The sequence below is a fragment of the Mustela erminea genome, chromosome 1 (genome assembly GCF_009829155.1).
Source record: "Mustela erminea isolate mMusErm1 chromosome 1, mMusErm1.Pri, whole genome shotgun sequence".
Lineage (NCBI taxonomy): Eukaryota > Metazoa > Chordata > Mammalia > Carnivora > Mustelidae > Mustela > Mustela erminea.
Genome location: NC_045614.1, coordinates 6,495,825 through 6,521,696, shown reverse-complemented (window position 1 = coordinate 6,521,696; position 25,872 = coordinate 6,495,825). Strand labels below are relative to the sequence as shown.

General features: G+C 41.5%; 1 protein-coding gene and 1 long non-coding RNA gene across 2 annotated transcripts; both read left to right on the top strand.

The window, feature by feature from the left end:
* The first annotated feature begins 726 nt into the window (after positions 1–726).
* Positions 727–22,283, top strand: LOC116600226. The gene is made up of 3 exons (XR_004289554.1): positions 727–861; positions 12,690–12,692; positions 22,272–22,283. It is a non-coding gene; the product is annotated as an uncharacterized LOC116600226 (long non-coding RNA).
* LOC116600219 (olfactory receptor 24) lies at positions 17,993–18,934 on the top strand. Its single transcript, XM_032360357.1, has one exon. The coding sequence runs from the start codon at positions 17,993–17,995 to the stop codon at positions 18,932–18,934; it is 942 nt and encodes a 313-aa protein (XP_032216248.1).
* Positions 22,284–25,872: the final 3,589 nt, after the last annotated feature.

Here is a 25,872-nt window from a genome sequence, read left to right as displayed (position 1 = left end):
TCAAATAAATAAATAAAATCTTAAAAAAAAAAAAAAGGAAAATAGATTGTTTCCCAGTTTCCAGAAGGAACTAAGCCTGCCTAGACCTTGATTTTGGGCTTCTGGTCTCCAAAACCATGAGAAAATAAATTTTTGTTGTTCAAAAAAAAAATGTTAAAAATACAGGGATTCAAATTATGATTAGAAAAAAAAACACACACTCACTGTCATCTGTAGAAAGTGTTAGAAATTATTTTTAAAACCAATAAGTTAATGGAAATAATAGAAAGATTCAAACATTTTTGCTGACTTTCCTCTACAAAGAGTACCTCAGACTGACCACAGACTTAAGGAGGGGAAGTTTATTTTTGTAGAAGTATTCCAGCTCATAAATGAAAGTCTGATAGGTTACTTTCATTTGCAGTCTTTCATGAAATGATGCATCCAGGCAATGAATCTAAATGACTTCAGATTTCACAAAAAGAGAGACAATGAAAAATACATGCTTCCTCCAGCATTACACGGTGTGTGGGAAATATAAACTCATATAGCCACTAATGAAAAACAGTACAAAGCTTCAAGAAATTAAAAAAAAAAAAAACCAGAACTACCGTATGATCCAGCAATTTCACTTCTGGGTGTATATCAAAGGAATTGAAATCAACTTGAGGAAATTCCTGTACCCCATGTTCATGAAAACATTATTCACAATAGCCAAGGTATGGAAACAACCTCAGTGTCCATCGACGGATGAATGGATAAAGAAAATATGGTGTGTATATATACAATGGAATATTATTCAGCCTTAAAAATGAAGGAAATCCTGGCATTTACAACACCGTGAATGAACATGGAAGGAATTATGCTAAGTGAAATGAGCCAGTTAGAGAAAGACAAATACTGCAACGTATCATTTACATGTGAAATTTTTAAAAGTTTGAATTCACAGAAACAGTAGAATAGTGGTTTCCTGGGGCTGGGAGATGGGGGAATAGGGAAAGATTGGTAAAAGGATACAAACTTTCAGTTTTAAGATGAATAAGTTCTGAAGATACAATGTTTAACATGACTCTACTTAGTAATACTCTATCACACGATTGAAATTTGCTAAGATAGTAGAATTTAAGTGTTCTCTCTTTAAAAAAAAAGTAAACATGTAAGGTGATGGGTATGTTAATTAGCGTGATTTTAGCAATCCTTTCACAATGTATATGTCTATAAAATCATTGTTCTGTGTAGTTTAAATATGTTACCAAACAATTTTGTCAGTCGTATCTTAATAAAGTTGGGGAAAAAAATATGTGCCTCCAAAGAAAGTCAACAGCCACCTACAGAGTATGTCTCCCCTTTCCCCCAATATCTACCCTGGATTTGATCAGATATCTAGATCTAAACATCAGTTTGTAATTACAGCCTTCAGGAGGCATATTTGAAAATTGCTTACATATGCAGTCAGTAAAATCCAGACCATTTCTTTAACAGATAAATTTCAAAGGGGATAAGCAAGTGGGGGAGAAATCCTAGAGCTTAAAAGGGACTTTAGACAACTATCGATTAATTGGAATATATAGTTACTACCTGGGTTCTAATGTGGAAAAAAAATGATCAAAGTTAGGTAATTTGGGTAATTTGAATAACAGAATATTGAATGATCTACGATTACTAATATTTTAAAGTAAAAAAAATAGTAAATAGTATTGTGTTTATCCTTTTTTAAAAGAAGGTTTTTATTTTTAAATTTTTTATATTTTTTAAAAGATTTTATTTATTTATTTGTCAGAGAGAGAGCGAGAGTGAGCACAGGCAGACAGAGTGGCAGGCAGAGACAGAGAGAGAAGCAGGCTCCCTGCCGAGCAAGGAGCCCGATGTGGGACTCGATCCCAGGACGATGGGATCATGACCTGAGCCGAAGGCAACTGCTTAACCAACTGAGCCACCCAGGTGTCCCAGAAGGTTTTTATTTTTAGAGACACACAGAAATCATACGATGTATGGAATTTGCCCTGAAAGAATTCCTATTAAGAGATCAAAGTAGGTTTTTCATAGATAGCTTTTGTGAAGTAATGTTCCCTCTATCCCTATACTTTGAATCGTTTTAATCAGGAACAGATGCTATATTTTGTCAAATGCTTTTTCTGCATCAATTGAGAGGACCATGTGTTTCTTCTGTCTTTTCTTACTGATTTGTTCCATCACATTGATTGATTTGTGAATGTTGAACTGCCCCTGCATCCCATGGATAAATCCCACATGGTCATGATGGATAATATTTTTAATGTAGTGTTGGATTCTATTAGCTAGGATCTTGTTGAGAATCTTGACATCCATAGTTATCAGAGGTATTGGTCTGAAATTCTCCTTTTTGGTGGGGTCTATGCCTGGTTTGGGGACCAGGGTAATGCTGGCTTCATAAAAAGAGTCCTGCCTGCCTCTCTGCCTACTTGTGATCTCTCTCTGTCAAATAAATAAATAAAATCTCTTCCAGTCCTGTCCATGTTGCTACAAAAGTTGGGTATTCATCCTTTCTGATGGAGGCATAATACTCTATCCCCAGGGGTACAGGTCTGTGAATCACCAGGTTTACACACTTCACAGCACTCACCAAAGCACATACCCTCCCCAATGTCCATAATCCCACCCCCTTCTCTCAAACCCCCTCCCCCCAGCAACCCTCAGTTTGTTTTGTGAGATTAAAAGTCACTTATGGTTTGTCTCCCTCCCAATCCCATCTTGTTTCATTTATTCTTCTCCTACCCACTTAAGCCCCCATGTTGCATCACCACTTCCTCATATCAAGGAAGGACTGGAAGAGATTATGCTGAGTGAAATAAGTCAAGCAGAGAGAGTTAATTATCATATGGTTTCACTTATTTGTGGAGCATAACAAATAGCATGGAGGACATGGGGACTTAGAGTGGAGATCTGGAAATTTGCCTTCTGCTTCAATTTTTTGAAATGGTTTCAGGAGAATAGGTATTATTTTTTCTTTGAATGTTTGGTAGAATTCTCCAGGGAACCTGTCAGGTCCTGGGCTCTTGTTTTTTGGGAGGTTTTTGATCACTGCTTTAATCTCGTTACTAGATATTGGTCTATTCAGGTTGTCAATTTCTTCCTGATTCAGTTTTGGAAGTTTATAGGTTTCCAGGAATGCATCCATGTCATCTAGGTTGCTTAACTTATTGGCATGTAACTGTTGATAATAATTTCTGATGATTATTTCCTTGGTGTTAGTCATGATCTCTCCCTTTTCATTCATAATTTTGTTAATTTGGGTCCTCTCACTTTTCTTTTGGGTTAGTTTGGCCAATGGTTAATCAATCTTATTCATTCTTTCAAAAGACCACCTTCTAGTTTCGTTGATGTGTTCTACTGTATCTCTAGTTTCTATCTCATTGATCTCTGCTCTAATCTCGATTATTTCCCTTCTTGTGTGGGGGGTTGGCGAATATCACCCTTAATGGGGAAAAGCTGACAGAGTTCCCTTTGAGATCAGGAGCACAACAAGGATGCCTATTCTCACCCCTCTTGTTCAACACAGTACTAGAAGTCCTAGCAACAGCAATCAGACAACAAAAAGAGATAAAAGGCATTCACATTGGCAGTGAAGAAGTCAAACTCTCTCTTCCCAGATGACACAATACTTTACAGGGAAACCCAAAAGACTCCACCCCCAAATTACTAGAACTCATACAGCAATTCAGTAATGTGGCAGGATACAAAATCAATGTGCAGAAATCAGTTGATTTCTTATACACTCATAATGAAAATACAGAAAGGGAAATAAGAGAATCAGTTCTATTTACTACAGCACAAAGAACCATAAGATACATGGGAATAAATATAATCAAAGAGGTAAAGGATCGGTACTCAAGGAATTACAGAACACTCATGAGAGAAATTGAAGAAGACACAAAAAGATGGAAAAGCATTCCATGCTCATGGGTCAGAAGAATAAACATTGTTAAAATGTCTATACTGCCTAGAGCAATCTATACTTTCAATGCCATTCTGATCAAAATTCCACCAGCATTTTTCAAAGCGCCAGAGCAAACAATCCTAAAATTTGTATGGAATCAGAAGAGACCCCGAATCACTAAGAAAATGTTGAAAAACAAAAACAAAACTGGGGGCATCACGTTGCCTGATTTTTAAGCTATACTACTAAGCTGTGATCACCAAGACAGCATGGTGCTGGCACAAAAACAGACACATAGACCAGTGAAACAGAGTAGAGAGCCCAGATATGGACCCTCAACCTTATGGTCAAATAATCTTCGACAAAGCAGGAAAAAGATACAGTGGGAAAAAGTCTTTTCAATAAATGGTGCTGGGAAAATTGAACAGCTATGTGTAGAAGAATGAAACTCGACCATTCTCTTACACAATACAAAAATATAAACTCGAAATGGACAAAAGATCTCAACGTGAGGGAGGAATCTATCAAAATCCTAGAGGAGAACATAGGCAGTAACCTCTTTGACTTCAGCCACAGCAACTTCTTTCAAGATATGTCTCCAAAGGCAAAGGAAGCAAAAGCAAAAATGAACTTTTGGGACTTCATCAAGATCAAAAGCTTCTGCACAGCAAAGGAAACAGTCAACAAAACAAAGAGGCAACCCACAGAATGGGAGAAGATACTCACAAATGACAGTACAAAAGGCTGATGTCAAGATCTATAAAGAACTCCTCAAACTCAACACACACAAAACAGATAGTCACATCAAAAAATGGGCAGAATACATGAACAGACACTATTCCAAAGAAGACATACAAGTGGCTAACAGACACATGAAAAAATGTTCATTTCATCATCATTAGCCATGAGAGAGATTCAAATTAAAAAACCACATTGAGATACCATCTTATACTAGTTACAATAACCAGAATTAACAAGACAGGAAACAACGTGTTTTGGAGAGGATGTGGAGAAAGGAGAACCCTCTTACACTGTTGGTGGGAATGCAAGTTGCTACAGCCACTTTGGAAAACAGTGTGGAGATTCCTTAAGAAATTAAAAATAGAGCTTTCCTATGACCCTTCAATTGCACTACTGGGTATTTACCCCAAAGATACAGATGTAGTGAAAAGAAGGGCCATCTGTACCCCAACATTCATAGCAGCAATGGTCACGGTCGCCAAACTGTGGAAAGAACCAAGATACTCTTCAACAGACAAATGGATAAAGAAGATATGGTCCATCTATACAATGGAATATTATGCCTTTATCAAAAAGGATGAATACCCATCTTTTGTATCAACATGGATGTGACCTGAGGAGATTATGCTGAGTGAAATAAGTCAAGCAGAGAAAGTCAATTATCATATGTTTTCACTTACTTGTGGAGCATAAGGAATAGCACGGAGGACAAGGGGAGATGGAGAGCAGAAGCGAGTTGGGGAAGTCAGAGGGGGAAATGAACCATGAGAGACTGTGGGCTCTGAGAAACAAACTGAGGGTTTTGGAGGGGAGGAGGGGGTGTTGGGTGAGCATGGTGGTGGGTATTACGGAGGGCACATATTGCATGGAGCACTGGGTGTGGTGCATAAACAATGAATTCTGGAACACTAAAAAGAAATTTTTTAAAAAGGTCCAAGTAGGTAGAGTACCTATGAAACAAGACTCTGAATTGATAAGAATTGAAACTAAGTGATGAATACATGGGGTTTCAAGCTGAGGCATGAGAAAAATTGCCCATTTTGTTGGTAAAATATGGTGGAATGTTGCCAGTTTCATATGACTCAGCCTAGTGCTATGTTCTCTACTTTTGTCTATGGTTGGGTGATTTCTATAATTAAAGGCTTTTAAAAGCTGGTGCTTAATGTATCAGTTGGTTCCATGGATGTTTATTGACTCATGACCCAATAATCCGGCAGTGACCTCATAAAACTGAATTCCTAAAAATGCAAAAGTAGAGACTCCCACGATGCCATCCTGGGACCAATACTCAGAGCAAGGATCTGGTTGCAGACCCATTCAACTAGCCTCTATCTTTGTGTGTGCCCATCAGGTAAGATTCTACTTTCTCCATCAGCAGAACTAAAGGAAGTCATGGTATCTTTACAGAAAGGCCCTCTTGAGGGTAAATGGGACTGGATGCAGCCTTTGTTTCTCAGTGTGACATCACTGGGGGAATGCAGGGAGATGTTTCTTGGTTCTTGAGCTGGTGAGGAACTCTGGCTTCAAAGAAGAGTAGATACTTCCTCTAGGAGAAGCCCTTGACCTTTGGGAGACAGAGTTTATGAGGGTTTGCTCCTTGAGGAGAGGATGCAGTGCACACTGGGAAACCTACAACTTGCAGCAAGTTGCCTCCTGAAGATGTCACATAGTCAATACAGGCTTCCTACTGCCATGTCCCAGCCCCCATAGGAAACAACTATTCAGGGAATAGAAGTGAAATTGGACAATTTGTCTAACAAGGAGCCTTGGGAATTGACTTCTTATTGGCCCAGAACTTGTAAATATTCCCTCTGTTCTTATAATTCATCCCCACCCTAGCTTTTCTTCCTTGGGCCAGGTGGATACCTACCTGTGCTTCTATGAGGCATCATCTGTCCCCAAGATATAACCTCATCATTCTTGTACTTTGTGAAAGCAGAGCAGCATCTTGATTGACCATCACCATGGAGGAAACTGAGTGAAGTTTGCTTCAGTGATAATGTCAAGAAGAGGAAAGATAGTAAGTGGACTTGGAAGATGAGAGAGTGAGAGAGAACAGGAGAGAGAGAAGAAAGAGAGAGAAGAAAGTTTGAGAACAATTAGAGAGAATGCAGGCAGCAGAAAGAGAATAGACAGTGTTCTCAGAGAGCTGGGTGGTTCTGTTGGGCTCAAGTTAGCATCTAGGTCTCAGGCCTGAATCTAGTGGTGGCTCATGAGTCTGTTCAACATAGTCTTGCTATGATACTAGCAAGCCCTTTCCAAAGTCCATAATTTGCAGCATAATCTTGTTCTTATTAATCTATAAAGTTTATTTTAAAAATTACTCAGAAACATGTATACACTCCAATGACATATTCTTACTGTATTAAATTTTACATTTTTTTAAATCTTCTAAAAGCTTTTATTTATTTTTTTAAAATTTTTTTATTTCTTTTCAGTGTAACAGTATTCATTGTTTTTCGTACCACACCCAACATTTTGATCACCAGTTTGAGAAATTACCTTCATGAGTAGATGCATTTTATAAAGCTGAGGCTTTTTATAATTCTAGGGGAAATGGTAATTTCCTCACTAAGCATCCAACTTTTTCAAATATTAAGGGCCTTTAAAGCTAAGATTTGCTGGAACTTTATAATTAAAAGTAAATCTCCAATGAAGAGAGACAACTTCTAACATTTGGTTTCTGTCATTAAAGCAATATTTAATTTTTATTTGCTTATAGATTTTATTACTTTGAGGCCAATTTTATTAAAAAATTATTTATCATTTTGAAGTCTTAAAGATAGCATTTTGTCAATTTAAATTTTCAGTTTTCTGGTTAAGTATACTTCAGATATAAAAGGTATCAAACTGCCCAAAAATACTTTGGAGCTGTTGCTACATAGACAAATAGTGTGTACTTTTAAAGGATTCTCTGCATTTTGACTTACATTATCTGATCAAATATTAATTTTTAAAAATTGTCAAAAGTTATATATTGCATTAAGAATCCATCCCAAAAGTGAATCATGAATCTTGACAGACAGTGGTTCAAAGTAATCATTTCATTTATTTTAATATACAGGTTTGATTGTAAAAATATTTGCTAAATATGACTAATGTTCTCCCTATCATTTAAGAGTATGTTATGTGTATTAATACACAACATTTTTTTTTCAAAATTTAGATTAAACTGGTAACTCAAAAAAGGCATTAAACCACTATTTAAAACTAAATTGAAACTTTCCTCTTATATGAACATTTATCCTGTCATTTGTGTTAATTAAAAAAATCAGTCATTGAAACTCTTGAGTTTTCAAATTCAGTAGCTAAATGATAACTATGTTTCTTTAGACAAACAATTCTTTGAACTGGAGACATTAAGTATAAGGAGTCTTCCTTCTTCTGCAACAAGCTGGGACCACAGTCTTAGTATCTGGTCCTGTTTTTCCAAGTTCCCTTCAGTATCTCAAAGAAGAAAGTGTTTCTACCAGGCTGTGTTGGCATAAGTTCAAGTTATTTCCATCACTGAGTCTCTGAAGTCATTGAGATTCCTGATCTTCCCTGCTGAGAAACCATGTATACCAAGCTCTAGGGTTCTGTGTGAGATGGGAATTGTGTTTCTTTGAGTAGAGCATCATCAAGATGATTAGGGAGCATGTGAGTATCCCAGTTCCAGAGACTTAAATTTCTCCCAAGAGTTGTGGAAAAACCGGGAGTGATGGAGGAAGTGAGTGGGAATTCGGTGGGAGATGGTAAGGGGGTTATGGAACTTCAGGAAGAAAGCATGCAGAAGGGCAGCATGGCTCAGTGGAAGGGCTATGAGTTTGGGACTCAGGCAGACGTCCAGTGGCAGCTCAGCATTTAATGACTGTGGAAGTTACACATCCTTTCCCCATTTGGGGCCTCAATCGTCTTATTTGTAGAAGGGGCATTGTAATCCCTTCATCACAGTTTGTTGTTAGGATAACATGCCATATATGTACTATCTCTATTATAGTGCTTGGCACATCCTAGGATTCATTAATATGAAATGTGAAAAAGGATGGAGACAGGGCGCCTGGGTGGCTCAGTGGGTTAAGCCACTGCCTTCAGCTCAGGTCATGATCTCAGGGTCCTGGGATTAAGTCCTGCATCGGGCTCTCTGCTCAGTGGGGAGCCTGCTTCTCTCTCTCTCTCTCTCTCTCTCTCTCTCTGCCTGCCTCTCCGTCTACTTGTGATCTCTCTCTGTCAAATAAATAAATAAAAATCTTAAAAAGAAAAAACAAGGATGGAGACAGGAAATGACAGGAAAGGATGCATTGTGATGGAGATTGGCAAGTTGTCCCCTCCCCCAAATCTGGGGTAAAACATAATTTTAGGAGGGCAGTAGTAAATAGAGCAAGACACGCAGATTTGCAGTAGAATCAGGATATTTTTTTCACATGAAGGTAAACATGTGGGTTTTGTTCAGTGGACAACAGTGGCTCACGAAGTCTTTGTGTAAATGGCAGACTTGCCAACAATCACTGCCTGATTCAGCTGCATTTCCTGAGAATTCTTAGAAATTCTCAGGGTAACTTTCTATTATGTCCATTTCCTCATAATTTGATAAATGCCTCTTGAGTCTGTTTCCCTTCTTGAACTTTGAATTTATCGGTTCACTCCAGATTCTTGAAATTGTAGAGATGAAGAATACACATGCTAGATTCAGACTGCTTGGCTTAGTTCGGCCACCTGCTGTCTGTGAGGTACCGTTTGATTTTATTAATGTCCTTGTCTCTCCATTTGCTTATATGTTACACGGTTCCTTATGTTTTCTTATATGTTACTTTCTATGAAATGGGACAAAGCTCAGTGGGTTGTTGCGAGTAGCAAATTGGCAAAGAACTTAGGGCAGTACCTGTTGTTACAGAAGGCACTCAGTATAAAAGAGAATTATTATTTATTCATGCGAATATTGAACAGTAGTGTTTAAGCCTTGTGTATCCCATATAGGATGCTGGTCACAAAACCAAGCAAAGACATACAATCCCTGCTCTCAAGTGTCTGGAGGACAGGGTCTGTGTCATTTCATGTCTTTGTCCCTGCCACTTCGCCCAAATCCTGGTATATGGCAACCATCAGTAATTGTTCATGGAATAAATGAGTGGACGAATGGAAAAGTGAATAAAAGTGTTATAGACAGGGTACCTGGGTGGCTCAGTGGGTTAAAGCCTCTGCCTTCGGCTCAGGTCATGATCTCTGGGTCCTGGGATTGAGCCCTGCATTGGGCTCTCTGCTCAGCAGGGAGCCTGCTTCCTCCTCTCTCTCTCTGCCTGCCTCTCCACCTACTTGTGATCTCTGTCAAATAAGTAAATAAATAAATAATCTTTAAAAAATTAAATTAAATTAAAGTGTTATAGACAGGGGTATACTTCATGAGGATTAATCTGACAGAGATTTCAGGATTCTTTGAAGGAAGGAAAATGGATATACAAAGACTAAGAACTAGGACTTGCCAACCGAGAAGGAATGGGAGACTTGATTTACTCACAAGTAATAGTGGGAGGAGGTAGATGGAAAATGAGTATAGGAATAGAATGTTCAGCTTCTGGAAGTGGTAGCAGCTCATTGATGGATTGCTTTTGGCAGTGGAATAAATGTTTCAGTCATACTTGTCTAGAGGAATGGTGATCTCATTCACAGAAAGAGAGGCTCTAGAAGAAAATAGACTTCATTTTTTATATAATGAACTTGCCAATGCAGGACAAAAGAGAGATAGCACTGCTTAATATAACCATTTTATTCTGGGTCAGACACTGCAGATAATTTTATATTCATATCTCATTTGATCTCTAGAAAACCCTGTTCGTTATATAACATTATCATCATTCCCTTTCAAAGAAACTGAGGTTTACTCAAGTTTACTCAAGGTCACTTAGCTAGTATGTGGTGACCCGTGAATTATCCAGGTGTATCTCTTTTCAGAGTCCTTCGTTAACATCTGAAGTGATGCTGCCTAATGTTGACTGAGACCATGCTGTGATGCTGAGCCCTATCTGGATCCCTTTCCACATGCTACCTCCTTTTAGCTTCTAAGAAAACTCAGAGGTGGGTATTATTTCTCCCAAGTATAAAGATACAGAAAATGAAGTTTAGCAAGGTTAATTGTTACTAGGTTAAGAAGCCAGTGTTTTAATTCTGGTCTGTCTGGATCCAATTATCTGGGAGCTTCCCATTACTCCACACTGTATTTGTAAAAATTTCCAGGTGGAAATTCTGAGTTTGCAGGCAATAATTCAGGTCTGGGTGTTGGAAGTCTGGAGCTATAAGTCTGAGAATCACCTCTAAAAAGTAGCAGACCTGTGCAAAGAAAGTTTTTAAAAGTGGATCCTAATGGGGTGGTAGGACATTTTATTAACACCTGAAATGGTATACAAAGTAATGTCAAGGTGTATATTTTCCTGGGTAGGGGTTGGGGAGAAAGGGAGGCCTATAGTTTAGCAGAATCCCTAAAGGATTATAGGACCAAAATTGTTGAGGAAAAAAGAGCAAAAGTGAGAATATTTTGAGATCTACTGTCTCAATAAATTTCAAGTATACAATACAGTATTTGTAACTACTTGCACACCAGATCCCCAGACCTTACCCACTTTATAACTACAAGCTTATACCCTTTGACCAGCATCTCCCCATTTCCCCCAAGCCCCTGGTAGCCACCATTCTACTGTCTATTTCTATGAGTTTGGCTTTTTTAAAATTCCACATATAAATGAAGTCATATAATATTTGTCTTTCTCTGCCTAAAATATTTCACTTAGCATAAAGTCCTCTGGGTTCATGCATGTTGTCACAGATGTCAAGATTTCCTTCTTTCTCATGACTGAATTTTATATATATCCCACAGCTTCTCTATCCATTCCCCACTGATGGACACTTGCATTGTTTCCATATCTTGGCTATTATGAGTGAATTATGCTGTAACGAACATGGGAGAGCTGATACCCATTTGAGATACTGATTTGGTCTCCTTCAGACACATACCCAGAAGAGGGATTGTTGGATCATGTGGTGGTTCTATTTTAACTTTTTGAGGAACTTCCACAGTCTTCCATGGTGACCACACCAGTGTACACTTCCACCAAGACTGAACAAGAATTCCCTTTTCTCCATATCATCACCAACAGTTCTTATATACTGTCTTTTTGGTAAAAACCGTCCAAAAGGTGTGAAATGATATCTCAGTGTGATTTTTGTGTTTCCCTGATGATACACCCTTCATGTACCTGGTGGCCATTCTTTATCTTTTCATTCTTTATCTCTTCTTTAGAAAAATGTCTGTTCAGGTTCTTTGCCCATTTTTAATCAGATTATTTGCATTTTTGTTATCAGGCAGAATAAATTCCTTATATATTTTGGATACATCCCCCATCAGATACATGGTTTGCAAATGTCTTCTCGCATTCCACAGGTTGCCCTTTCTCTTTGTCAATCGTTTCCTTTGCTGTTCAGAAACCTTTTAGTTGGCTGTTATCCCACTTGTTGACTTTTGCTTTTGTTCCCTGTGCCTTTGTTGTCATATAAAAAAAAAAAAAATCATTGCCAAAACTGATGTCAAGGAACTTTCCGTATGTTCTCTTCTGGGAGTTTTATGAATTCAGATCTTACATTTAAGTCTTTAATGTATTTTGAGTTATTTTTTGTGAGTGTTTTAAGATACGAGTCCACTTTCATTCTTTTGAATGTGTATAGTCAGTTCCCCCGTCATTCGTTGAAGAGACTATCCTTTCCCCATTGTGTGTTCTAAGCACCCTTGTAAAAGACTAGTTCACTGTTGACACATGAGTTTACTTCTTGGGTCTCTGTTCTGTCCCACAGATCTATGTGTTTTTATGCCAGTATCATACTGTTTGATTACTAGAGCTCTATAATTAGTTGAAATCAGGAAATGTGATGGTTCCAGCTTTGTTCTTTCTCAAGATTGCTTTGGCTTTGGGGAGGGGGTCCTTTCATGGTTCCATACAAATTTTAAGACTGTGTCCTCTATTTCTACAAAAAACCCCTTTGGAATTTTGATAGGAATTACATCGAATTTGTAGATCACTTTCAGGAGAACGTATGTGTTCACATGTTAATTATTCTAGTTGATGTAACAGGATATCTTTCCATTTATTTATGTCTTCTTCAATTTCCTTAATCAGCGTTTTAGTTTTTGGCACATGTTAAATTTTGGTTAAATTTATTTTGGTTAAAGGGATTCCTAAGTGCTTTATTGCTTTGGGTGCGATTATAAATGGGATTGTTTTATTTATTTCTTTTTTCAGATAGTTCATTGTTGGTATATAGAAATGCAACTGATTTTTCTGTATTGATTTCATATCAATTCACTTGCAACTTCACTGAGTCATTTGTTAGTTTCAGCTGTTGGGGTGTGTGTGTGTGTGTGTCTAGTTTTTAGGGATTTTTTATATAGAAGATCATGTGCATGTATTTTTTTTCTGATCTCATTGCATTATCTTTCTGTGTTTTTTGTTTGTTTTTTTTGTCTTTAAGTAGACCCCACATCCAATGCAGGGCTTGAACTCACGACCCTGAGATCAAGAACTGAGCTGAAATCAAGAATCGGACATTTAACCTACTGAGCCACCAGGTGCCCCCTTTCTGTGTTTTCCTGTAGCTTGTCGAACTTCCTTAAAACATCTATTTTGAATTCTTTGTCAGGCAGATCATAGATCTGTATTTATTTTTTAAAAAGAGTTTATTTATTTCTTTGAGAAAGAGAAAGCGAGAGTGATCACAGAGGGAGAGGGAGAAGCAGACTTGCTGCTGACTGAGTGGAGAGCCGGGTGCAGTGCCCAATCCCAGGACTGTGAGATCATGACCTGAGCCGAAAGCAGCTGCCCAACTGACTGAGCCATCCACGCCCTCCATAGATCTGTATTTCTTAAGGGTCAGTTACTAGAAATTATTGTGTCATTTGGCTGTGTCATGTTTTGTTGATTTTTTAACATTCCCTGAAATCATGCGTTGATGTTTTCACATTTGAAGTAGCAGTTACATCCTCCAGTCTTTTTCTGACTGGCTTTGCGGGGGAATATCCCTCTGTTAGCCCTTCTAGTGATTCTTGGGCTTTTCAGTGGATTCTTAGACCTTTCCAGTGAATACCCCTGCTTCACACTTCTTGTTCCCAATGGGGAGGGGGCATTCCTGAGACCCTGTTACCTTCTTTTGATCCTGCAAAACCAGACCAGAGGCTGACAGCCTCCAGTTTTGGTGCCCCGAAATGCTCAAGTTGGTGTGTTTTCTCTCAATTCCTTTGAGTTGGGCTGGTTTTCTACACTTGCTCACTAGCCATCTGCAAATGCCCAGACTTGCCGCCCTTGGGGGCATGCACTGGAAGCCAGTCAGCGATGGCTTGGTGGTGGTCATGGGTGAGGCACTCGGGGCACTGGGAGAGCTGGCAGGAGAGTTGGGAGAGTCTACAGGTGAGAAGCATTGCCAGCAGTGTGCAGGCAGACTTCCGGATGGAATCTGTGGAAGAGTTAGCAGGATCTGGAGCCCTCTGAGCATTGGGAGCCCTGCCTGCTGTGCTCCCAGCCTCTCCCCCGCTTCCTTGCATAGCTCCCTGCATGGGGTAAGAAGGAAGTGGGTCAGCACACTGCACAGCTGGGGGAGTCAAACACTCGCTCACATGCTCTTACTTTACCATGTGGGAAAAATCACGGGCTGAGGGGGTCTTCTTGACACTGAGCTGTGCTGTCTTGAGGAAGTGCGACCATGGCTACCGTGAAGTTGTTCTCACCCTCTTCCGAGTGTCAAATATCAGATTTTCTCCGCTCTAGTTGTGCGCTAGAACTTCTCCACTGGACCCTGGGCTCCGACACGCATCCTCTGGTCGATGGCAAGTTGTCAAACTCAGTGTTCTTTGCAGAGAAGATGGAAAACTGTTCTCCTATCTTCTTGACATCACATAGTAAGTGATCACTAAAGGGAAACGGGATTATGAACTGAGAGAATGAGCTCATGTAATCTGTCTAATTGTGTAGGTCTTCTCTTAGTAGTTTTTTTTTAAGATTTTATTTATTTATTTGACAGAGAGAGATCACAAGTAGGCAGAGAGGCAGGCAGAGAGAGAGGAAGGGAAGCAGGCCCCCCGCTGAGCAGAGAGCCCGATGTGGGACCTGATCCCAGGACCTTGAGATCATGACCTGAGCCAAAGGCAGCGGCTTAACCCACTGAGCCAGCCAGGCACCCAGGACCTTCAGTAGTTTTAAAGTTTCAAGCTTTCTTTTCCGAATTATGCATTTAAGAATATGAATGTTCTTCTACATACCAGTTTCCCTACATCTCCTTTGATTAGGTAAATTTTTTGTTTTTGGGGGGGGGTGCCTTTTTTGAGTATAGTTGATACAGTGTTACATTTGTTTCAGGTGGACAATCTAGAGATTCAACTTCTCGACACATTACATTATTCTCACTGCAGGTGTGGCCTCCATCTGTCACCATACGGTGCTATTACATCATTGACTGTGTTCCCTAGGCTGTGCCTTTTATTCCTGGGACTTCATTCATTCCGTTACTAGAAGCCTGTATCTCCCATTCCCTTTCACCTGTTTTGCCCATCCCCCCGCCCCCTCCCTCTGGCGACTTTCAGTTTGTTCTCTGTATTTATAGGTCTGATTCTTTTTTTTTTTTTACATTTTTATTGAAATACATCTCACATACTGTAAAATTGACCCTTTAAAACTGTACAGGCTAATGCTTTTTAGAACAATCACAGAACCATTGTGACAAATTAAACTTTGTGGCAATCACCACAAATGTTAATTATGGAACCCTCTCAACTCCTTTTTTTTTTTTAATTTTTTATTTCTTTTCAGCATAACAGTATTCATTGTTTTTGAACCACACCCAGTGCTCCATGCAATTCGTGCCCTCTCTAATACCCACCACCTGGTAAGCCGAACTCCCACCCCCCCACCCCTTCAAAACTCTCAGACTGTTTTTCAGAGTCCATGGTCTCTCATGGTTCACCTCCCCTTCCAATTTCCCCCAACTCCCTTCTCCTCTCCATCTCCCCTTGTCCTCCATGCTATTTGTTATGCTCCACAAATAAGTGAAACCATATGATAACTGACTCTCTCTGCTTGACTGATTTCACTCAGCATAATCTCTTCCAGTCCTGTCCATGTTGCTACAAAAGTTGGGTATTCATCCTTTCTGATGGAGGCATAATACTCCATAGTGTATATGGACCACATCTTCCTTATCCATTCATCCGTTGAAGGGCATCTTAGTTCTTTCCACAGTTTGGCGACTGGCCATTGCTGCTATAAACATTGGGATGCAGATGGCCCTTCTTTTCACGACATCTGTATATTTGGGGTAAATACCCAGTAGTGCAATTGCAGGGCCATAGAGAAGTTCTATTTTTAATTTCTTGAGGAATCTCCACACTGTTCTCCAAAGTGGCTGCACCAACTTGCATTCCCAAGTAGGTCTGATTCTGCTTTTTGTTTGTTCATGTGTTTTTTTAGATTCCGCACAGGAGTGAAATCATACAGCATTTACCTTTCTCTGTCTAATTTCGCTTAGCCTTATACCCTCTAGGTCCACCCATGTTGTTGTAAATGACAAGATCTCATCTTTTTAAAAGGCTGCTTAATATTACATTGTGCATATCTATATCTATATATTACATAGATAGATGATAAATAAATAGATAAATAGATAGATAGATGATAGGTTTTTTTATTTTTTTTTTATTTTTTTTTTTGATGATAGGTTTTTTTAAAAAGTATAAATATTCCTGGCTTCAATGATGATGCATACATTATTTTTAAATGTCCTTTTAATAGCTTCGAAAATATAGGAACAGGCTGATTATCTTTTACTAACAATTTCTAATTTGACTACATTATGATCAGAAAACATGATCTGTTTGACTTGTACTCTTTGGTATTAACATTTGCTTTATGGCCTGATTTTCTATACCCTTAGCAAAATTTTGCATGCTCCCACCCCCGGTCTCTCAACTACTAAAAAAAGATATGATAAAATCTTCTAATATGATGTGCTTTATCATCTTTTCCTTACAGTTCTATTAGTTTTTTCTTTATATATTATAAGCTTGTGCTATTACATGCATATTAGTTATTTTATGTATTATATATATATAATATATATCAGTTATTAGCTGCTTTTTTTTGGGTCAGTTTTCCTTTTATTATGATATATTGACTTTCCTCATCCTTTTGGAGGCCTTTGCCTTAAGTATGCCTCATCTGATATCAACACGCTATCTGTCCCCCACTTGCTTCAGCTGCACATGTTCTGAATAAGCTGTTCATCTTCATCTTGGTTAGTATTTCTTGATATACCCATATTATTTCCTGATGGTCAAGCTTTCTACATCATTATAGGTTATGTATATCTCTTGCACACATGAGATAATAGAATTTTGTTCCTTTGTCCAATCTGCAACTCTCTGTTTTTAAAGATTAAAGCCATTTAAACATTTGTTACAATTACCCATATATTTTGTGATTTTTCTTTGCTTCTTTATAGTTCCTTTCCTGACTTAAAATGGTTTGCCCAAAATCTCTTGAGTTCTGTTACTCCCCTATTGCAATTTATAAGTTATAAATCCTGTATCCATTATTTTAGTGGTTACATTTAAACTTAAGTCATGTGGAAAGTCCAAAATACCCAACATTCTTGTTCTCCTGCAACTCAAGGCAAGAACCTTTCAACACTTATTCTAATTCCTCTTTTGTAGTACATATAATTTTTCCCTAGTATCTTAATCCATCTTGTTTATGTGGTACTATTATTATTGGTTTAAAACTCAGTGTTTCTTTTTTTAATTATTTTTCTACATATAAACAAGTTACTTGGCTCTTCATTGCTTCCTGGATATTGCTTATTTTTTTAATTTATTTTTTATTTTCAGCATGACAGTATTCATTATTTTTGCACCACACCCAGTGCTCCTTGCAATCCATGCCCTCTAGAATACCCACCACCTGGTACCCCAGCCCCCCACCCCCCGCCCCTTCAAAACCCTCAGATTGTTTTTCAGAGTCCATAGTCTCTCATGATACTGCTTATTTTTAATTCAATTTGTTTTATCCTGAAGTAAATCCCTTAGTTTTTTTCAGTAAGTTTTCATGCATGGTGAACTCTCTCAACAGTTTTCTGAAATGGGAATCTTCATGGGAGGGTCCTACGACTAAACCTTGACATATGAGTTGCTGTAAACACTTCAGCCATAGTTCACTATGGAACCTGTATATAAACAGATGTTATTCTTAGTCCAGATGGAAAATGGGTTGTAATCTCATCTGATCTTCCAGAACCATCTCTGTAGCTTTCCTGGAATATCATCTTTTCAATACTTCCAGAGGAATATTACCCATGGAACCAAGGAACCAAACCAGTGCATCTGAATTCATCCTCCTGGGACTTTCAGAAAGTCCAGAGCAGGAGACCCTCCTCTTTGCCCTGTTTCTGTGCATGTATATGGTCACCGTAGTGGGAAACCTGCTCATCATCCTGGCCATCAGCTCAGACTCCCACCTCCACACTCCCATGTACTTCCTCCTGGCCAATCTCTCCTTGGTTGATTTCTGTCTGGCCACTGACACAGTCCCCAAGATGTTGGTGAACATCCAAATCAGTAGCAAGTCAATCTCCTATCCCTGCTGCCTGACCCAGATGTACTTTTTCCATTTCTTTGGCATTATGGACAGTGTTTTAATTGCTGTGATGGCTTATGACAGGTTTGTGGCTATATGTCACCCCTTACACTACACCACCATCATGAGCCCACGCCTCTGTGGCCTGCTGGTTGGTGGCCCGTGGATGTTTTCCTGCGTCATCTCCCTCATCCATATCCTCCTGATGGCCCGTCTGGTTTTCTGTGGGAGCAATGAGTTGCCCCACTTCTTCTGTGACCTCACTCCCCTTCTCAGGCTTTCTTGCACTGACACCTCTGTGAACAAGATCTTTGTACTCATCGTGGCTGGGATGGTGATAGCCACGCCTTTCATCTGCATCCTGGCCTCCTATGTTCGCATCATTGTGGCCATCATGAAGGTCCCCTCTGCAGGGGGCAGGAAGAAAGCCTTTTCCACCTGCAGCTCCCACCTGTCTGTGGTTGCTCTCTTCTATGGGACCACCATTGGGGTCTATTTGTGTCCTTCCTCTGTGAGCACAGCTGTGAAGGAGAAAGCCTCTGCTGTGATGTACACTGCGGTCACCCCCATGCTGAACCCCTTTATCTACAGCCTGAGGAACCGGGATCTAAAAGGAGGCCTGAGGAAGCTTGTCAACAGAAAAATTACTTCATCTTCCTGACCACAAGGACACTTGGACACTTCCAGGAAGTAGGATCTCGACATCTAGGATCTTGGGCTAATGAATGGAATGGCATGGTTTGGGAGAGTAGCCACGTTGGATTTTGAGTTGAAGATGTTTAAAAGGAAATCTGGCCTTGTAACTATTTTCTCAATTACTTGGACCAGTAAGGGTCCTTTGCTGTCTCCCCAGAAAGATCAGTCTAGTTTCTGCCAGGTTGGATTTATCCTGGTTCAAAACCCAGTTAGCTCTCAAAAATATTTATGGCGTTCGTGTTCTGGGCTTGCTGTGAGTGCTGGCCATGGAATGGTGAGCAGGAGACACAAGGTCCCTACTGTGCAGAGTTTATAGTTGAATGTGGGAAAAGATACTGGACACTAATTTTAACAGAATGAACTATGCACATGAGGGCAAGGATAGGATAGAGTAGAACCCCCTACAGAATCTGGAAGGGGGATTCCAGGAAGGTTTTCTGGGAGAGATGATCCTAAACCTCCAAGGATAAGATGATGTTTTCTCAGGCAAATATGAGGAGAAAGAGGATCAGAAAAAGAAAAAAAAAATACAGTATGTGCAAAGGTCAGAGAACAAGAGGAAGAGAGAGAAGGATGCATTTGTGAAGTGAAAAATCCGGTTACGGTGAATAACTTGGGGAATGCCAGGTCTTGAAGGACTTTGGGACCAACTCAAGAGTTTGGCTTTTTCCTGAGAACCAGGCAGTTCATTGACTTCTAGAGACCAGAGTCAGGGAGCACATAGGTGAGTCATGTCCCCTGTACCTTCACTTCTATTCTGTCTTCACGGGGAGCAGGATGGCATGGGCTGGATGACATTTGTACAAGGCACAGGGGAGAAAGAGATTGAGACCATGCACTAAGAAAACAAGGAGCCACTTGATGGTATAGGTCTTTGTAGCCAAAGAGGAAAATACCAATCAACTGAATCATGAATGTCTAAGCCAGAAGGAAACTGAGGCACATCTCGGTCACCATATACCCCTGTGGAATGCAAATGAGTCGTAACACGGCTTACAACAGAAATGGGAGTTATTTGTTGCAGGTTTTCCTTGTGCCTCCTCACCGTGTTCTTTTACACTGTCTCATTTCCTCATTCTTCAGCCCCTGTGAAAGCAGTGCACCTCACTTATGTGTATTGTGAAGTAATTCTAATCTTTACATGGAGATTTGCAATCCAAATGGAATAAGCAGTGGATTGGGGCTCTATTTCTGGGTGAATGAGCACTGAAGGGGGCCAGAATTTTTCAAATGGTGCTAAGAAGCTGACAGCATCTTAAGCAGAATGGCTTTGAATAATTTGTACCTCTAGCTTGTTTACGTTACTTTCCTTCCAAGAGAATTCATGGAGACGTTCTCCATTGAACAGACCTCCCGACCTGACCCTGCTGAATGAAGATGCTTTCTAGGGATACTCTGATGAAGAACACCCAGAAATTAAGGATAGTGGAGTTTGCTCCAGGGAACCCATCACTGGGTCAGGGAGCCACCAAAAGTCAGCTGATAGTTGAAACACAGCTTTTTCTCCTAGTAGGTCGTCTTGCCCATATGCCCACGAGTAGTTGCAGTAATGGTTGGGAGAGGGGATCCAATAGGGGATGCCTGGCACCAATAAAAATCTCTTAAGATTCTGTCAGCCAAACTATCTCTGTCTTGTTTTGTGTTTAAAAAAAAAAAAAAAGTTAAGGCCTCACCTCCAAGAGAGATTTGTCCTGGTAACCCTAACAATATCAACATCCAACATTTGCTGGCATTGATACATGTTTAATTAATTAATTCAACAAATATTTACCAAGTGTCCTTTATGCTAGCTAATATTCTAAGCATTGGCAATAGAGCTGTGAGCAAGAGAGAGAGAGAGAGAAAGCCCTTTCCTTTGACTACAAGGTTTAGTACCAAGGGGTTTTTTGGGGAGTGAAATTGTTCTGTATCCTGATATCAGAGCAATGACTTTGAAGGTACTAAAAATTTTAAAGTTGCTTTTTAAAGATTTTATTTATTTATTCGACAGAGAGACAGAGATCACAAGTAGGCAGAGAGGCAGGCAGAGAGAGAGGAGGAAGCAGCCTCCCTGCTGAGCAGAGAGCCTGATGTGGGGCTCGATCCCAGGACCCTGAGATCATGACCTAAGCCAAAGGCAGAGGCTTAACCCACTGAGCCACCCAGGCACCCTGGTACTAAAAAACTTAAATGCTCTTTCTCCCCAGGTCCCACAAATCTATACATGGGATAAAATTCCAAGGACTGTAAATTAGGGGAAAAAAAGTTAATTTTACTGATACTACTTTTTTTTCAAAAATAAAATTAAACACTAGATAATAAAGCAACTATTCCCATTTCAGCAGGGAAAACAGTAAACTAAGAAGAAATCACTATGTCAGATGACTACCAGTGGTGAGAAGAACTTCAAAGGTTTAACGGAGACGATGTGACAGAGACAGATGGGGGGAGGTATTTACATGGGGAGATATTAATATGGGCATTTCTGAGAACACTTTGTCTCTGGTGTGGTGACTTCTGAGATGAGACTTGTACCAGGCCAAGAAGAAAGTATTCCTATGAAGGAAGTGGGAACAGAGTGTCCGAGGAAGGGAATTGGGCATGCAAAGTCAGGAACAAGTTGGTATTTAAGTATTAAGGATTTGTCTTTTTTTTTTTTAAATATATGTAGATTAGTGTAAACAATTTAGATTTGCAAGAACAAAAGCCTGCAAGCATTATAAACGCAACATAGAACTTGGCTGAAAACAACCAAGGGTCATTATCTCATGGTTTCTGTGGGTCAGGAAAGGAGGAGTGGCTTAGCTCCGGGACGAAGCTCAGAGTCTCTGATAGGGATAGGGCGGCAGTCACAGTGTCAGCGGGCACTATGGTCAGGCCCCGTCTTCACTAGGGCAGGGGACCTGGCTGCACCCTCCCTCTGGGCAGATCTCACTTCTTCACTCATAGAGACAGCAGATCCAGGACGGGTCTCTCCATAGTGGGGCAGGAGAGAGAGAGGAACAAACAAAGAGAGGGGGAGAGAAACAGAGAGGGAGAGAGAGGCAGAAATAGAGACAGAGGGGGAGAGAGGGAGACAGAGAGAGACAAAGAGATAAAGACAGAGACTGAGACAGAGACGCGGAGGGAGAGAGAGAGAGACAGAGATAGAGAGGGAGGGAGACAGAGACAGAAAGAGAAGGAACAAAGAGAAGGCGAGAAAGAGGGAGATGGAGACAGAGAGAGAGAGACACAGAGATAGAGAGACAGAGAGAGAGAGAGGAAGGGAGAGAGAGGGACAGAAAGAGAGAGGGACAAAGACAGAGACACACAGAGAAAGTGAGAGGGAGAGGCAGAGATAGGGAGAATGAGAGGGAGAGAGAAAGGGAGGGAGGGGGAGACAGGGAGAGAGACAGGGAGAGACCGAGGGGGGCACCAATATCCTCCCAGCAGCTGCCCTTCCAGGCGATGTTGGTGGCCTTAAAGCTGGGTGTTGCTAGCCGGGACGCTCCGAAGTCATGCAGTTCCATGCTAGGACACACAGGGGCAGCAGAGACACCTGGCCGGGATGCCCCCTCCTCTCACCGGCCCGAGGAACAGAACTTTGCAGGGAGCCTCTGGATACCATGCCCAGACCTTCTGCTAATCCTTCCTGGTTCCTGACCCTCCCTCCACCTCAGCCCCGTCACCACAGGGGAGCCACAAAGCTGCAGCTTCCCGAGGGCATCCCAAGTCGGGGCACATGAGCAGAGTGGCCTTACGTGTTCCAAATCCCCTGTGCATCCCACCCCCAGGACTCCCTGAATCTCTGCTCCCACCCACCCAGGACTGGGACCGTCTGGGGTCCAAATGGGGAGGGGGGTCCGCAGGGCCCTTGTTCTTTCCGAGGTAGGGAGAGAGAGAGAGAGAGAGAGAGAGACAGGGGGCCGCGGAGAGAGGGGGGAAGGGACCCCAATCGTGACTAAAAATAAAACACCAGCCTCTGTGTATGGGGTGTCAAGTCCAGAGGCGACCTTGGGATGGGTGACATGTAGTGTCCACTTCACCAAGGCAGGATTTGGAGGAGAAGGCCAAGGGGAATGTGGAGAGACGATCCGGACAGAGTACCTGCGTGTTTAGGACCCTGGTTCTTCCCTTCGCAGACACTCATTGGGAGCCTGTGATGTTCCTGACAAGCCTCGGACGATGGATGTTCACTGATTAGTGAACAGCCAGACTCTGCCCTTCAGGAGCTAACATTCAAGTGTCCGAGTCCATGAATATAATTAAGAAGCGCATCGAGGAAGATGTGAGGTCACATTTTTTTGAAGAACAAAATATGGGTAAGGGTAGAGCGGTCTGTGACAGTTTTTCTCCTTTATAGCTTTACTGAGATATAATTCATGCAGCTTGCATTCACCCACTTAAACTATACAACTAAAAAAGAAAATATATTTTAAAAAGGCAATTTGAAAAAACCATACAATTTAGTGGTTTTCAGTGTGTTCACAGAGCAGTGTGCCCATCACCATGATCACTTTTAAAACGCTTTATTCCCCCCGAAAGAAATCCCACACTTAATGGCAGTCCTCGTGCCCCGTGTCACCCCTACTCCGTAACCCCCAGCCTTGAATAACCACTAATCTATTTTGTTTCTGTGGCTTTGCTGATTTTAGACATTTTGCATAAAAGGGACAGAGAGTGTGTGGCCTTTGTGACGGTCTTCTTTCACTGCGCCTTGTTTTCCAGGTTCATCTATGCTGGAGTATAAATCAATACCTCATTCTTTTGTAAGGCCAGATCCTAGTCTCTGATATATTGGGTATATATCCAGAGACACTGCATTTTCTGTATCCATTCATCAGTGGATAAGCATTTGGGATTTTCCCCACATTGTTTCCACTTTTTGGCTGTTAGGAATAATGCTCTACAAGCATTCACATACAAGTTTTGTACAGACAGGATTGTAGGGTGTTTTTGTTATTTTTTGTACTGAGGCGTAATTGACTTAGAGCCTCATGTTAGTTGCAGGTGTCCTACATGATACAATGTTTATATGTCTTGCTAAATGATCACCACAGTATGTCTGAGTCACACCCGTCACCGTACATTGTTGCAAAACTTTTTTTTCCTGCCATAAGAATTTTTAAGATTGGGCACCTGGGTGGCTCAGTCGGTTAAGCGTCTGCCTTCTGCTCAGATCATGATCCCAGGCCCTGAGCTGAGAGCAGGCGGGTGTGCTCAAGGAATCACTGCGAGTAGAGATGGGGACCATGTTAACAGAGTTAAATAATGAGCAGCTTTCTTATCATTGTGCAGCTGTTGGAGCAGTTCCCAGAGACAACAAAGAGCTTGCAGGAAGCATGAAGAGCTCGGTAAGGAAGGGGCAGCAGAGGGGAACAGAACAATGAAAGCTGGGGGTGGGGGGGGACGCGGGGGGTGAGTCATGGCAAAGGGAGTGTGAACAGAGGTGTTACCTGGGTCAGTGAGGTGTTACCCTAGGATCGGAGCCAGCTAGGCGGAAGGAGGGTTATCCCCAGTGAAAGCAGGCAGGCCTGGGCTTTAGAAAGTGAATCTGGAAGTGCACCGGCCTGGAGCTCCCCACCGTCCTCAAAGCCTGAGCTGGAAGGGCCAGCTTCCCAGTGGATGCCAAGTCCCCAGCCCAGCAGAACACAGGTCTCAGGTGTCATTAACACCTGACTTGTCAGGAGCTGAATGAGATCAGATTTCCCTGGGAGGCCTGATGTCCTTGAGGGAGGGGTCCCACAGTCTGTCCTGGTTATTTCTGTCCTCTGTCCCCAGTCCCCCCACAAACCTAAAGAACAATCACTATTCACTGCGGACACTCTCTCTCTGCTTTGGAGTCCGGGAAGGGGCTGAGGCTTTCTCCAAGTCTGAGGATAGGTTTGAACTCTCAAGACAGTCAGGTTTCGGCAAACCTAAGGAATGTCCTCCAGGGAGTACCTGAAAGGTGGGGGAAAGGGAAGGAGCCTTTCCTTTAAAGATTTTATTTTATTTTGAGAGAGAGCAGGCAAAGGGAGTCCTATGTGTCGCTCGAGCCCAGGACCCTGGAATCATGACCTGAGCTGAAGGCAGACACTTAACCCACTGAGCCCCCCAGGTGCCCGGAGCTTTTCCTTTAGAACAGAGTGGGGTCCCCTAGGACACAACAGGCAGGGTACCAGTGCTGAGCTGATATCTTATTAACAATAAGATATGCAGCCTCTTCCCCAGGCTTTTAGAAGGAAGGGCTTCTCAAAGGAAGAGGGGAGTTCCTCCTGAGAAGGAAAACATCTTAGAGCTGTGGCCAGTATCCTGGCGGGGGGTCCCCAGACCTTCCTGAGAATCAGACCAGGGCCCGGGATCCCCCCTCCCTGGAGAAATACACATCCATAGACACTGGTAACATTTCAATGGCTCAGAGCAGACCCCAGGGCTTGGACTAAAATCCCGAACAGCCCCTTGCTAGCTCGGTCACCCTGGGCAAAGCCCTTACCCCGCTATGCTCTGGTTTTCTCTCTGTACCCTGGAGAAAGGGTGATCATCTTTTCTGCCTCATTGGCATATGGGATGATCAGACACAACAAGGCATGTGGAGGATTTAGGGCAGCAGGTGGCGAAGGGGAAGTACTGGGCTCTCATTATTACTGAGGAATCCCATCTGTCGGTTCTAGGGGTACATGTTGCTGCTTCTGTCCTTAGGGACTAGAGGAGGGTGCACAAGTTTGGGGAGGGCAGTTCAGAAAATCCATGGTTTTGCCCTTATTCGGACCCAAGGCTGATTTCCACAGAGAACAGTGGCACATCCCGCAGATGCTGCTTTCACGGCCCAGAAGCAGGAAGTTGGGGCCACCAGGTGGCTGAGCCTTAAGGGCAACATGGAGGGTGTGGTCTGTGGGGTTTGGGGATGAGGGTGGGGGTGATGAGGGATGGTGGGGAGCTGTTTTGGGACCCCCTTCATCAAAA